Source organism: Heterodontus francisci, chromosome 30 (genome assembly GCF_036365525.1).
Source record: "Heterodontus francisci isolate sHetFra1 chromosome 30, sHetFra1.hap1, whole genome shotgun sequence".
NCBI classification, from domain to species: Eukaryota; Metazoa; Chordata; class Chondrichthyes; order Heterodontiformes; family Heterodontidae; genus Heterodontus; species Heterodontus francisci.
Window position 1 is genome coordinate 46900203 of NC_090400.1, and position 16024 is coordinate 46916226.

Genomic DNA, 16024 nt, shown 5'->3' on the forward strand with positions numbered 1-16024 from the left:
TGTGTTTCTCCAATTCTCATTTTTGTACATCCCAGATTTCCTTCACCCCACCATTGGTGGCCATGGCTTCAGCTGTCTAGGCCCTAAGCTCTGGATTTCTCTCCCTAAACCTCCTTTCCTCTCTACCTCACTTTCCTCCTTTAAAACGCTCCTCAAAAGCTACCTCTTTCACCAAGCTTTTGCCCACCTCGCTTAGTACCTCCTGTGGCTCGGTGTCCTGTTTTGTCAGATATTGCTCTTTTGAAGCACCTTGGGACATTTCACTACATTAAAGGCGCTATATAAATGCAATTTGTTGTTGACTTACAGTGGGCCTTAATTTGAGGATGTCATTTGCACACCAGTGGGACTTGAGGTTCTTTTGACTGGTGTGAAGGTCACGGGTGCAATTCCCACACCAGAGCGATCTACTGTACTTGACATTTTTAAAAATAACATTACATCGCCGTAACAACCAAGAGAATGAAGTGAGGGTTATTGTGACATCATTAATTTAACAACGCGGCCTAGTATCCCACAAGTTCAGGGAAAGTGGATGGCAGGTTATGACTAAGGCAAGTGATTTCTTGCAGCATGTCATCCCACAGATCTGTATATTTACTGGAGGTAACTTAAATTTGTTATCGCCCGACGAAAAATCGTGTGATAGCGAACTGGCAGCACTTTTTACACCTTGTTCGATGTTCTGCACGCTCACAGTGTGTAGTGTGACTTGCTGTCCAATAACTACGATGTTGCCTAAAGCCCCACAGAGGCTATAAAACTACCAGTTTCTCAACAGATAACTGACCACTTGTTCTAATGATAACGTGCTGAGCCTGGCATGGAGCGGGCCACCTTGTTTTGTCAGTAAGAGCTCACAAGTGCTCGGGTCATGGGCTGAATGCATTCCAGTTGGAACCTTTGTTTTCAACTCGAATTACAAAATAGCTCTTGGCACTAGACAAAAGCAAAATGCAAAGCAGCAAAAGATTCACATGATCTCTGGTCATGAAAAGGATGCATCAACAATATTGTGGTTTACTTTCCGGACCCAGCGGTTGGCAGTGGAGTTGGCGCGCGACACAAACAAAGCTTTGTTCGTATTGCACTACAGTTGGGCTTCACTTCTGCATGGCCGCCTCGATTTACAGACTCTGCAATCTTGTCTGCTCCACAAGCCGGGAGCTGCTTGCTGCAGGCAGTCTGGAGCAATCATCACCCAATGTGCCACCTCACTGAGATAGAAGCAAGTTTCGTCCATTGAGGGCAGCGCGTTAAGGGGGACGTTAGCTGAGCCACTCTTGGAGTATTCAGGCAGCCACGAGTGCTCCACAGCTGTGAGCCGATCAGCAAGTTAATGTCTTCAAGCATGTGTGCTGTATCCTAGCTTTCTCCTGAGTATGTGAGGCATGCTGCAGAAAGTGAGACATGCCTGTGCAACAGCTGAACGTGTTTCCTTTCAGACCTGGGCTTCCTTCAACTAGCCATTCTCTCATTCGCAAAACTGCTCTTCACCAGGATTGTCGGCCCACTCAGTGACAGGTGCTATGTCATTGCCCCTGCTCACTTGGCCTAAAGGCTTTCTAGCTCATTGGGGCTCCGGGGATCAGACAGGAGGCGGGTGTGGGGGAAGGTGGGGGAGGGGACTGCAAAACACAACCATGGTTCACGTGACACATAAGATTGTGTGTTTGTGGTTGAATACGGGACAGTTTCCCCTGTCGGAAATGGTTTTCCTCACTAAATCTCGCAACTGCTTTGTTGTGTGTGAAAGGCAAGGAGAACCAAGTCAAGGTATCTGATTGTGCCTTCTGGGAAAAGTTGGACGTGACTTCTGCCTCGGTGATTTAAAAAAAAGCCTGCCTATTAACTCTCATTGTTCCAAAAAGATCCTTTCAGCTTTCAAAAGACATGCTGCTTTCCATTCATTAGCTACTGCAAGCATTTCTGATCATAAATCTTTTAAAACATAATTAAAAGAAGGCTGCATATTGTGACACCACAAGCCCCGACCAGAATGGAGATGACTGGGAAAGTATGGGTGTCAGTCATGCCTGGACACCGCACTGCTGTAAGTGGCTGGGATTGATTTTATGCCCATAATTCGTATTATGTAACAAACTGTAACTCACTGCATTTTGCTGGAGAATTAATTCTCCTTTTATCGGGAGACTTTGCTGTAGTTTGGGTTATGAGTTCATTTTGCTGTAGTTTCTGGAGACTCTGCTTCAATAGGCCTTCTTTGCTGGGTAAATGGACTGCTGTAAATCCCTGCCTCTAACTCATTGGCTGATGCATTGGTGCTAATACTCACTGCGGTAGAGAAATGTATAAAGTTGGAATCACAGTAAAGGAGGTATTTTGGTAGTCGTAATGGTAGAGTATGAGCCTAAATTTTGCGCACCCAGACTCAGCTTCCAGCCCTAATTATGTTGCGACTGATTAGTGCCACTGGTTACAGCCAACCAACAAAGTAACAGTGCTTGTGATAATAGAACGCAGCAACAACACCCAGCTTACTTCAGAAAGTTATATCACTTGCTGCCTAATATAAAACAGTATTAATGGCTGTCATGGTGAAAGGTAAGACCTCCCATTGAAGGGAAATCGTGTGGAGCTGAGAATATTACGAAAATGGCATTGTGAAACTACAAAAAAATGGCACTGGTGAGCCACCATACTCTGGCTCAAGTCAGCACCTCCAAGAGCGGAGAAAAGGCATGGGAGGCTTATAGTGTGAAGCCGCATGACAACAGATTCATTGTACAATACTTGTAATTAGTCTGCTTTGTCATTTGTACGTCTTGCAGCAACTTCTACTGAGTGCTGTCATTTTGGGGACACTCAGTTCAGCAGTTCCTCCCCGCCCCTCCTAACTGTAGATTTTCTCGTCTCTTGAAGACATTGGCTCTTGCTCTGGTACTGTTTCACAGACAATAGCTGCCATTGGTGCCTTGCTCAAATGGCCATTTAACATGTGCAACAGTAGGCAATGAGTGTCAACAGACTACACAACGCTGGGGGCAGGAGGGAACACAACACACAGCTGATCTTGCTCCTGTCCTTGTCCAATGCCTACATATGTCCACCAGATAGCGATTGCCAGAGGAATCCCTGACCAATACCCAGCCCTATCGCCCTGTACTTCACAGCAGACTAAGGCCAAGTGCAGCATCCGAACTGCACTCTTGACTGTCAGCAGATACCTCAGCACAGATCAAACACTGGATCTTCCTACTTTATATGGCACCGTTGCACGCCCGGATGTACTTTATTTGATGAGGTATCTGGTCCAATAGTACTTTATTGTGAGCCAATATTCCTGCATTCTTCATGTGACCCGGAACCTCCGATTTATCGTTCAATTTGTGTAATAAATCTGCTATCCATTAGTGGACTAGCAACCTGAGGTGAGTTCAAAGCCCAACAGTTGTGAAATTAAATTCAATAAATCAAGTCAATTGTGGGTGAGCACCAGAAAAAGTAATGAAAGCTGCAAAATTGTGGTAAAAACCCAACAAGTTTGGTAATATCCTTCGGGGAAGGGAACCTGCCACATCTCTGAAGTGTTTGATTTTGAATGGCCCTCTGAAGTGGTCAAGCAAGCCTTTAGTTTGAACCAACAACAACTTCAAAAGAAGGCCCATCACATTCTCAAGGCATCAAGGGATGGCCATTAAATGCCTGTACTGACTATCTCCTGAGAGCAAAGTTTAAAAAAAAAAGTGACATTCTCATAAGCTAGAACTAACATATGCTATTGTTCTTCTTTTACAGGTGTGTCATTGACTGTTAGAAATGGTCTGTGAGACTGGTGCCTACCAGGATTGGAATATTATAGGATCCTTGCCGGTGTATTTTGCATGCGAAGATTCTTGCTGTGCTTTGTTTTGCCCGGAACCCCGTGGTAGTGAGGCCTTCTTCAGTTTACTATAAAGTATCTTGAATGTTCACACTGGGATTTGCTACATTTATTTCTAAAACCTTGGGATATGGCTCCGCACCAGCTTTACGAGTGAGCTCGGACACCTTGAGAAGTTCCCACCATTTCCCACTCCAAGCTGAGCAGGTTTCGAAAGACATTCTTGAAAATGACCAGCCTTTTCCGCCGGAACAGTAGCAATGACAACTCCAAGAATGGCTCAGCGAACACCCCGTCGCAGCTGCTCAACAACAGCAGGCCTCCACGGCAAGTCCGGAGGCTTGAGTTCAACCAGGCCATGGAGGACTTCAAGGTCATGTTTCCAAACATGGACTATGATGTGATCGAGTGCGTCTTGAGAGCGAACAATGGAGCTGTGGATGCCACCATTGACCAACTGTTGCAGATGAACTTGGACTGCGGATTTGACAATGGATATGATGATAGCTCGGACTCTGACGACAGTATCCCCCCGGAGGTAAGCGTAGGTGTCTTAGCATTGTGGAGGTAAGGTGGGGTTTATCAAATGAATGTCGATGATTGCTGCCCATGTTTATATTCACACTTATGCTAAATGAGACCAGGGTCACTCTACAGAAAAACGGCTGAATATCAGCCCACATTGCTTTGGAAAGCTCCTATTCTAAACTACTCCTCGCCCATTGGTATATGTGCTGCCTGGGGGCTGTGGATCTGAGCCAGGCTGACCGGGAGGTTCCTGGTTTCGATCCCAGGACCCAGCTAGCCAGTATGGCTGGGACCCAGCTCAAGCAGTACATTTACACAACACACACAAGGGCCTGAACCAGCTGGTTAAAGGTTCTACCATTGACATCAGCTCCTCTGTGCTGGAGAGGAGATCTGGCCCTGATCTCCATCCAATGAGATCTAGAGGACAGCACCAGTGTGGACATTGGGTGGGGATAGGTTAGATCTCGGCTCTGATGCTCCCACAACAACAGCAGCTTGCATTTATATAGCGTCTTTCATGTAGTTGTGCCTTTAGATGATAAAGTTGGGAACATTTTTAACGAGTTGTACAATTCATGTGTTTTATGGGTTGATTTTGTTTTATTCTGACATTGGCCAGTTGAATGATTAGTAAGTTGAACAACAGCCTGAGGAGCTCCTACAGCCCTCAGCACCTATAGTTAGACTGTGTGAATCTGCTGCAAACCCTGTTAGAAACAGCTTCCTGTTTCAGTGAATATTGTACTGTAACCAGCAAAATAAATCTTCGAAACAGTCTGTCCTTTCACCACGCTGCTGCAGTTTCTTTTCCAAAGAATTTGCGTTTTTTTTTTATTTTGAACAATATTCAATATCCCTTTTACATTGCAGAATGACTTCTAATGGAAGAGCACTGATTCCTGTTCCCCTGTTGCTCACTGGCTCCCGCTCCCCGGCAGCGCTCACTGGCTCCTTATTCCTCCCGAATCTTTCCCATTTACTCTGTGGGGTGGATATTGCAGCACCACCGACAACCGGAAAACCACAGAATCCTGATTTTTAAGCTGGTGCCCCCTTGGCTCAGGGCTAATGTTTCATGTCTGAGCCAGCCAGACCAGGAAACGCAAAATACTGCAGGTGCTGGAAATCTGGAATAAAAACAGAAAATGCTGGAAATACTCAGCAGGTCAGTCAGCATCTGTGGACAGAGAAACAGAGTTAACGTTCCAGGTCAACGACCTTTGATCAGAACTGGAAAAGCCTCTCCTATCCAACCTTAGCCTGTGCAGAGTCAGCTGATCACATCGGGGCGCCGCAGTTAACTGTAGCACTGCCTGGGAGCATTGGCGATAGTTTGGTACTTTCACCGCTGGTAGAGGCCATACTGTCTATGGAGGAGTCTCAGCAAATCTACTTCTGACATGGTTCTTGGCTGCTGCAGGAGCATTAGCACTGCCTCTTTTACATCCGCCTAAAGGACGTACTAAATTACTTGAAAACACAGTAAACAAGTTGCTCCTCTTGTTCTATTCACCATAATTATCTTTCAATTGAAAGTGCAGATCAGGATACAGTAACATTGTGCCCCTGGAAACAAACCTGTTTTCTTACGCTGACCATCTAAATAAGTCACTTTGTGCAAAATATTTCCTTGTGATGTATGAGGTGAAATACTACAGCTGGACTAAAAGGCCCTCGGTATCAGCACTGATCACCTCTGCGGGATTTGTTTTTTTTTTACATCCTTTTAACATCTACCGAGAAATAACAGCAAGTGTCAGTTTGGTTCTTGCATTTGAGGCAGAAGGCTGTGGGTTCAAGTCACACCAGAGACTTCGCCTCTGCTGATATTCCAGTGTAATACAGAGGGATTGCAGCATTGTCCGAAGTTTCGACTTCTGGATGAGATGCTAAATCGAGATCCCCATCTGCCTGCTCAGACTTAACGGATCCCATCGAGTGTTCTTCTGATGTTATGCCCAAAACTTATCACTCAATCATTACCACCAGAACAGATTTATCTGGTCATTTATTTTGTTTGCTGTTTGTGGGATCTTGCTGTGTATCAAGTGCCTCCCGCACTTTTCTTCATCAGTGACTACAACTCAAAGTTTATTCACTGAGGATGTGAAATGTGCTATAGAAATGCAATTTCTTTCTTTAATAGCTGCCCCCTGGTTAATCTCTCTACCTGTCTGCCCTGCACCGTAATGTTCACTATTATTGATTCAGGCAGTCAGCAGGTTAGGAAAGTCCCTGAAACTACCAAACACATTCTTGCGCTGACTTGGTGATTTCCCAAAATATCTCTGGAATTTTTCCCTCCTTTCGCATGCTCACTCCCCTCCACCCTTTCCCCCCCCCCCCCCCCACTCCATGGCATCAACATCACAACCTTCAGTGCAACCACAGTGACTGAGCCTTCACATCCATTCATTTCAATGATAAACGATCACTTTCTATTCTAAATGCAGTTCCCACTGTCATTTATGACCTTGCTCTTGTTTGTGGCTTTTAAGTAGTGCTGGTAAATATTTGGTACTTCTTCTCTTCTTCTTTGGCCTCCTTGTCTCGAGAGACAATGGGTAAGTGCCTGGAGGTGGTCAGTGGTTTGTGGAGCAGCGCCTGGAGTGGCTATAAAGGCCAATTCTAGAGTGACAGGCTTTTCCACAGGTGCTGCAGATAAAATTGGTTGTCGGGGCTGTTACACAGTTGGCTCTCTCCTTGCGCTTCTGTCTTTTTTCCTGCCAACTGCTAAGTCTCTTCGACTTGCCACACTTTAGCCCCGCCTTTATGGTTGCCCGCCAGCTCTGGCGATCGCTGGCAACTGACTCCCACAATGTGATCAATGTCACAGGACTTCATGTCGCTTTTGCAGACGTCTTTAAAGCGGAGCCATGGACGGCCGGTGGGTCTGATACCAGTGACGAGCTCGCTGTACAATGTGTCTTTGGGGATCCTGCCATCTTCCATGCGGCTCACATGGCCAAGCCATCTCAGGCGCCGCTGGCTTAGTAGGGTGTTGCTTGGGATGTTGGCCGCCTCGAGGACTTCTGTGTTGGAGATACGGTCCTGCCACTTGATGCCAAGGATTCTCCGGAGGCAGCGAAGATGGAATGAATTGAGACGTCGCTCTTGGCTGACGTACGTTGTCCAGGCCTCGCTGCCGTAGAGTAAGGTACCGAGGACACAGGCTTGATACACTTGGACTTTTGTGTTCCGTGTCAGTGCGCCATTTTCCCACACTCTCTTGGCCAGTCTGGACATAGCAGAGGAAGCCTTTCCCATGCGCTTGTTTAATTCTGCATCGAGAGACAGGTTACTGGTTGAGCCTTGGTAGGTGAACTCTTGAACCACTTCCAGAGTGTGGTCGCCAATATTGATAGATGGGGCATTTCTGACGTCCTGTCCCATGATTTGGTACTGATGATATTGAATCAGAGGTTTCCTTAATACCTTCAAGTCAGTGTGTAACTGAACAGTGGAAGGTACCTCTACAAAATGTCTAAAAAGGTGTAAACTCCCCGTGTTGTTGGCGATATAATTTTTGTTATTGATTCCTTCAGATAACAAGATTCTTTATCTCTGGCTTCCTCATACCAGGGAGGTAACATCTTGGGATATAGTATGTGAGTAATTTGAGACAGGACCTGTTTACCTGTAGCAGACTTGGGACAAAACCTCCCATTTAAACCCGTTTGCCCATCCCCCTTGCGCTCGCTGACGTATACTGGCTCCTGGTTACGCAAGACCTCAATTTTAGAATTCTCATCCTTGTTTTCAAATCCTTCCATTGCCTATCTCTGTACTACCCTCCAATATAGCTGCACTGCTCCAATTCTAACCTCTTGAGCATCCCCAATTTTAATGGCTCCGCCGTTGGCGGCTGTACTTTTAGTTGCCAAACCCTAAGCTCTGGAATTCCCTCCCAAAAGTTTTTGGTCGTCTGCACTAATATCACCTTATGTGGCTCAGTGTCAAATTGTATTAAAAGTGCTATATAAATGCACGTTGTTGTTGAAAGCTCTCCACCACTGTGCTTCTCCGTGCAGCATGCCTGGGTTGGTTGTGTACTAATTGATGAAGAATGATTGCTGTGATTATCTAAAAATTCCATTATCAATGTGCCTAACTACTGTACCCGGGATGATATGAAGCAAACTAGGTGAACATTGGTCATCTTTCAGCTCGCAATTCCCATGTTCCTGTGACCCTCCTTGGTTTGGTGGACTGGTGGTTGTAAGTCGACACATGTGCTGAGGGAAATGGGCAGTATGCATAGGCCCTTCCGTCTCTCCCAAGCACCACAAGATATTTCCCTGCATAGGCACCAACTTAGGGGGAACAACTTCTCCGTGAAAGTTAATATTGGGGCACCAGTATATCCCCAGCATTTAACTTCACTCATCCGCAGTAACTCATGGCATTTGCATCCCTCTCCCCTACAACATCCACCACCGAAAAGGATAAGACCATCACCTCGCAAATTTCCCTCCAGGTCACCCACCATCCTGACTCCATTTTTCACCTTTGCTTCATCATTCCTGGGCCAATATCCTGGAATTCCCCACCTAACATCATTGTGGAAACACCATAAGCACACGGACTGCAGCGGTTCAAGGAGAAAGCCCACCGCCACCTCCTCAAGGGCAAATAGGGGTGGGCAATGAATGTAGCTTTGCCAGTGTTGCTCACATCACAAAAACAATGCTGAATGATAATTCTGTATGATGCTACTTCAACAGTTAAGGGTTAATCATTATTGACCAGAGAACCTCAATAACTGCAAATGTTGCCAAACATGGGCCATAGGGATTGAGGAAGGCACAGTAGGGTTGATCAATATTCATCTGTGTGTAGGCCAAAAGTAATATTTTAATGTAACTAGCCAACAACCCTGTGGTTCCAGTTGGGTCCACTATTGCCATGCATGGACTTTAATTGCTAAGACCCCTGATCCCTTGCAAAAAGATGTGTTGTTGGGGAAAATTTGTTAGAAAAGGGACACAGTTGTGTTGGATTCCTCATCAAAAATACTTAGTGCCCATTGTTATAAACATTGTAATTCTATTTAAATATAAGCAGAGCATTTGTTTTAAGTAAAATTGAAGGGAATTCCACCTCACTCCAGCTCCCCTCCCTCTGTTCTTGCCTGTGTCAATGTTTGTTCTTGGCTGTACTTCTGCAGGAGAAGCACAAATGACTGCAGGTGGTAGATTAATCTGTCTGGAGGGTCTAAAACGGCCTAGCAGCTTCCTGAGTACTCCTTCAATGTCTCAGCTGTTAAAGGTGCTAGCCCGTGCAATACTGAGCCATACAGGCCAGAACATTGCTTTCCAATCTGTGCTGCGATGGTTGTCGGCTGAGATGAAGCTGTGATGCCTTTCGTGGCTGAATGGCCTGCCACCATTCACTGTCTAAACTCACATGCATGAACTCGTGCCCATTGAACGAAACTCCAGCAATATGCAGCACCTCCAGGAGGAAATGAAACAGATAATGAGATTCTCTGCTTAAATAGCACGTAGGGTGCCAAGAATTTCTTCTGTGCATTAAAGAAATTCCTCGTGGACAAACAAAACAAAGCACCTGTCTTGGATTACCAAAAGTGACGACAGAATGTGAGGCCTCCTCTCCCTCGTGATCTCTATAGTACGGGTTTTGGAAGAGCTTCAATCGCATAATCTCCATTTGAAGAATTGCATAAGACAACCATACTTTTGAAGCTGTCCCAAGGCATCTTTAAAAGAGCGAGTTTCTGCCAGTATCGCAGAGCAGTCAATGTAACTTCCAGCTTCACAACTGTGCTGCTATCCTGTAGGAGCGGCAGGACCTCAAAGCTTTTTTGCACATCCAGGCCCGAAAAGAGAGTTTTCTCTTGAGGTGTCCCTCATCCTCTCTCTACACCCCCCTCCCCATTTTATATGATTTGTGATCGCCCTCTCCCTCATCCTGTCACTTTAAGAAATCAGGGAAGTTATTCACTAAACCGAAGAAGGCTCAGGCTGGAACTGGGGCCTAGGAGTGACTCTTTGTATTTGTTTCCACATGGTCTTAGTGCCCTCTGTGGTTTACATCTAGTAAATCTTAAAAGAAAAAGAGGAATAAGTATTGTCCTTTAAAGTGCACAGAGGATACAATAGAAGTTTTCTTTTTAAGTAAGACATTCCTTCTTTAAAAAGAATTGAAAGCGGACCCAATCAAACAACTGACAGTGTGTGTTTGCCAGTTGATAGAAGGAATAGTGCCAGTAATGAGATAATGAACCAATGACCAGTTCAAAAATGGAGCAAAAGAAAGAAAAATTGGGGAACAGCAAAACTGTAACAAACCAAAAATAATTTGAGATCATTCTGCTGTAGGAAGAAACTTGCAATTATATAAAGAAGGAAAGACTTACATTCATTTAGCACCTTTCACAGCCCCAGGATGTCCCAAAGCACTTTACAGCCAATAAAGTACTTTTGAAGTTCAGTCACTGTTGTAATGTAGGAAACGCAGCAGTCAATTTGTGCACAGCGCCTTAGCAAGTCCACCAGTATTCCCCAAAACACTTCACATACAATTATTTTGAAGTACAGTAACAGTTGCTATGTCGCCATTCTGCACATAGTAAGGTTCCACAAAGTGCACCAAGATCAGTGACCAACTGATTGATATTTTCATGGTGTTTGAAAGAAGAGTACTGGCCAGAATACCAGGAGGAGACTCTATTCTTTTTCAGATAGCGCCTTGGTGACTCTAATGTGCAATTGAGCAAGTGACAGGGCCTCAGTTTAACATCTCATCTGAAAGACAGTGTCTCCGACAATGGCAGCACTCCCTCAGAATGCAACAACAACTTGTATTTATATAACACCTTTTAATGTAATAAAACATATCAAGGTGCTTCATGGGAGTGTTACCAAACAAAATTTGATACCAGTCCACTTAAGTAGATCTTGGGTCAGATGACTCAAAGCTTGGTCAAAGAGAGATGCTTTAAGGGGCATCTTAAAAGAGGAAAGCGAGGTAGAGAGGCGAAGGGGTTAAAAGAGGACAGCGAGGTAGAGAGGCGAAGGGATTAAAAGAGGAAAGCAAGGTAGAGAGACGAAGGGGTTCAGGGAGAGAATTCAAGAGGTTAGGGCCCAGGCAGCTGAAGGCACAGCCACCAATGGTGGAGCAATTAAAATTGGGGATGCTCAAGAGGTCAGAGTTGGAGGAGCACAGAGATCTCGGAGCATTGCAGGACTGGAAGAGATTACAGAGATAGGAAAGGGCGAGGCCATGGAAGGATTTGAAAACAAGGATGAGAATTTTAAAATCAAGATATTGCTTGACGGGGAGCCAATGTAGATCAGTGAGCGGAGGGGTGACAGGGGAATGGAACTTGGTGTGAGTTAGGACACGAGCAGCAGAGTTTGGATGACCTCATGTTTTATGGATGGTAGAACATGGGAGGCTGGGCAGGAATGTGTTGGAATCATCAAGCCTAGAGGTAGTAGTCATGGATGAGGGTTTCAGCAGCAGATGTGGAGTTGACCATATTAAGGAGATGGAAATAGGCGGTCTTAGAGGTGGTGTGGATAAGTGATCAGAAGCTCAGCTAGGGGTCAAATATGGCACTAAGGTTGCAAACAGTCTTGTTCACATTCAGACGGTTGCCAGGGGGAAGGTTGGAATCGGTAGCTAGGAAACTAAGTTTGGGATGGGGACCAAAGATAATGGCTTCGGTCTTCACAACATTTAAGTGGAATAAATTGTTGCTTGTCCAGTACTGGATGTCAGGCAAGCAGTCTGATAATTTAGAGACAGTTGGAGGGGTTGAGAAGAGGTATAGTTGAGATAGAGTTGGGTGTTGTCAGCATACAGGTGGAAATGGACACTCTGTTTTCAGATGATGTCGCTGAGAGGCAGGATGTAGATGAACATACGAATTAGGAGCAGGAGTAGGCCACTTGGCCCCTCGAGCCTGCTCCGCCATTCAATAAGTTCATAACTGAACTGATTTCTCCACATTACCACCTACCCCCGATAACCTTTCACCCCCTTGCTTATCAAGAATCTATTTACCTCTGCCTTAAACATATTCAAAGACTCTGCTTCCATGGAGTTTCCATTTGAGGCATGGAGTTTCAAAGACTCACAGCCCTCAGAGAAAAGATTTCTCCTCATCTCTGTCTTAAATGGGTGACCCCTTATTTTTAAACTGTGACCCCTAGTTCTAGATTCTCCCACAAGGGGAAACATCCTTTCCACATCCACCCTGACATGGTCCCTCAGGATCTTATATGTTTCAATCAAGTCGCCTCTTACTCTTCTAAACTCCAGCCAATACAAACCTAGCCTGTCCAATCTTCCCTCGTAAGACAGCCCGCCCATTCCAGGTATCAGTCTAGAAAACCTTCTCTGTACAGCTTCCAACGCATTTATATTCCTCCTTAAATAAGGAGACCAATACTGTACACTGTACTCCAGATGTGGTCTCAGCAATGTCCTGTATAGCTGAAGCATAACCTCCCTACTTTTGTATTCAATTCCCCTCGCGATAAATGATAACATTCTATTAGCTTCCCTAATTACGTGCTATACCTGCATACTAACCTTTTGCGATTCATGCACTAGGACACCCAGATCCCTCTGCATCTCAGAGTTCTGCAAACTCTCACCATTTAGATAATATGCTTCTTTTTTATTCTTCCTGCCAAAATGGACAATTTCACATTTTCCCACATTATACTCCATCTCCCAGATCTTTGCCCACTCACTTAACCTAACTATATCCCTTTGTAGCCTCCTTATGTCCTTTTCACAACCTGGTTTCCTACCTATCTTTGTGCATTCAGCAAATTTAGCAACCATACCATCGGTCCCTTCATCTAAGTCATTTATATAAATTGTAAAAAGTTGAGTTGAGGCTTAAGATGAGAAATAGGAGGGGAACACCAGAGGTAATGGTACAGGAGAGGGAAGAGAAGCCATTGCAGCTGATTGGCTACGAGTGGATAGATAAGAATTGGACCTCAGAGAATCATAGAGTTATACAGCACTGAAACAGGCCCTTCGGCCCATCGTGTCTGTACCAGCCATCAAGCACCTAACTGTTCTAATCCCATTTTCCGGCACTTGGCCTGTAGCCTTGTATGCTATGGCGTTTCAAGTGCTCATCTAAATACTTCATAAATGTTGTGAGGGTTCCTGCGTCTACCACCTCTTCAGGCAGTGCGTTCCAGATTCCAACCACCCTCTGGGTGAAAAAACCTTTCCTCAAATCCCCTCTGAACCTCCTGCCCCTTACCTTAAATCTATGCCCCCTGGTTATTGACCCCTCCGCTAAGGAGTTCAGTCCCACTCAGCTGGATGATGGAGAACGTTGGAGTAGGATAGCGCGGTTAATCATGTCAAAGGCTGCAGACTGGTCGAGAAGGATGAGGAGAGTTCAATTATCACAGTCGCAGTCAGACAGGCTTTGAAAAGTGCCGTTTCAGGTCTGTGGTGGAGCAGAAACCTGATTGGAGGGATTCAAACATTGAGTTCCAGGAAAAATGGTCATGGATTTGGGAATTAGCAGCCTGTTTGAGAACTTTGGAGAGTAAAGGGGGTTTGGAGATGGGGTGGTAGTTTGTAAGGACAGAGGGTTCATGGTTGGTTTGGGGGGGGAGGGGTTATTACAGCAGATCTGATGTAACTGAGAAGAGAGAACTGGGGCTAAGCAATCCCACAACCAACAAATCATATCTAAGCTCAGCAATCCTGCCACATCCAGTTGTGAATGGTGGTGGACAATTAAACAACTGACAGGAGGAGGAGACTCCACAAATATCCCTATCCCGAATGATGGGGGAGCCCAATGCATCAGTGCAAAAAATAAGGCTGAATCACTTGCAACCGTCTTCAGCCAGAGGTGCCGAATGGATGATCCATCTCGGCCTCTTCCTGAGATCCCCAGCATCACAGCCAGTTCAGTTCGCTTCATGTGACATCAAGAAATGGCTGAAGGCGCTGGATACTGCAAAGGCTATGGGCCCTGACAACATTCCGACAATAGTACTAAAGACGTGCTCCAGAACTAGCCGCGCCCCTAGTCAAGCTGTTCCAGTACAGCTACAACACTGGTATCTACCCGGCAATGTGGAAAATTGCCTAGGTATGTCCTAGACACAAAAAGCAGGGCAAATCCAACCCGACCAATTACCGCCCGATCAGTCTACTCTCTTTCAGCGGCAAAGTGGTGGAAAGGGTCGCAAACAATGCTATCAAGTGGCACTTGTTCATTAATAACCTGCTCACTGATGCTCAGTTTGGGTTCCGCCAGGGCCACTTAGCTTCTGGCCTCGTTACAGCCTTGGTCCAAACATGGACAGAAGAGCTGAATTCCAGAGTGAGGTGAGAGTGACTGCCCTTGACATCAAGGCAGCATTTGACCGAGTATGGCATCAAGGAGCCCTAGCAAAACTGGAGTCAATGGGAATCAGGGGGAAAACTCTCTGCTGATTGGAGTCATACCTAGCACAAAGGAAGATGGTTGTGGTTGTTGGAGGTCAATCATCTCAGTCCCAGCACATCACTGCAGGAGTTCCTCAGGGTAGTGTCCGAGGCCCAAACATCTTCAGCTGCTTCATTAATGACCTTCCTTCAATCATAAGGTCAGAAGTGGGGATGTTCACTGATGATTGCACAATGTTCAGTCCCATTCGCGACTCCTCGGATACTGAAGCTGCCCATGTCCATATGCAGCAAGACCTAGACAACGTCCAGGCTTGGGCTGATAAGTGGCAAGTAACATTCGAGCCACACAAGTGCAAGGCAATGACCATCTCAAACAAGAGAGAATCTAACCATCTTTCCTTGATGTTCAATGGCATTATCATTGCCGAATCCCCCACTATCAACATTGGGGCGGCACAGTGGCGCAGTGGTTAGCATCGCAGCCTCACAGCTCCAGCGACCCGGGTTCAATTCTGGGTACTGCCTGTGTGGAGTTTGCAAGTTCTCCCTGTGTCTGCGTGGGTTTCCTCCGGGTGCTCCGGTTTCCTCCCACATGCCAAAAGACTTGCAGGTTGATAGGTAAATTGGCCATTATAAATTGCCCCTAGTATAGGTAGGTGGTAGGGGAATATAGGACAGGTGGGGATGTGGTAGGAATATAGAATTAGTGTAGGATTAGTATAAATGGGTGGTTGTTGGTCGGCACAGACTCGGTGGGCCGAAGGGCCTGTTTCAGTGCTGTATCTCTAAACTAAACTAGGGGTTACCATTGACCGGAAACTGAACTGGATCAGCCACATAAATACTGTGGCTACAAGAGCAGGTCAGAGGCTGGGAATTCTGCAGCGAGTAACTCACCTCCTGTCTCCCCAATGCCTGTCCACCAATTACAAAGCACAAGTCAGGAGTGTGATGGAAAACTCTCCACTTGCCTGGATGGCTGCAGCTCCATTAACAATAACACTCAAGAAGCTCAACACCATCCAGGACGGAGCAGCCAGCTTGATTGGTACCCCATCTACCACCTTCAACATTCACTCCCTTCACCACCCACGCACAGTGGCAGCAGTGTGTACCATCTACAAGACACACTGCAGCAACTCACCAAGGCTCCTTTGACAGCACCTTCCAAACCCGCGACCTCTACCAACTAGAAGGACAAGGGCAGCAGATGCATGGGAACACCACTGCAAGTTCCCCTCC

The 16024-nt window shown here is 45.8% G+C and overlaps 1 protein-coding gene across 4 annotated transcripts in view; it reads left to right on the forward strand.

Moving 5' to 3' along the window:
• cuedc1b (CUE domain containing 1b) overlaps positions 1-16024 on the forward strand; it is a 171188-nt gene that overhangs the window by 116020 nt on the left and 39144 nt on the right. For 3 of the 4 annotated variants that reach the window (XM_068010503.1, XM_068010502.1, XM_068010505.1), the window contains one exon: positions 3760-4382. In XM_068010503.1, coding sequence (XP_067866604.1) covers positions 4074-4382 — 309 coding nt within the window. In that variant the 5' untranslated portion in view covers positions 3760-4073. Of the gene's footprint in view, positions 1-1685; positions 2054-3759; positions 4383-16024 lie in introns of those variants that run through there. The other variant, XM_068010504.1, reaches the window with a different exon arrangement.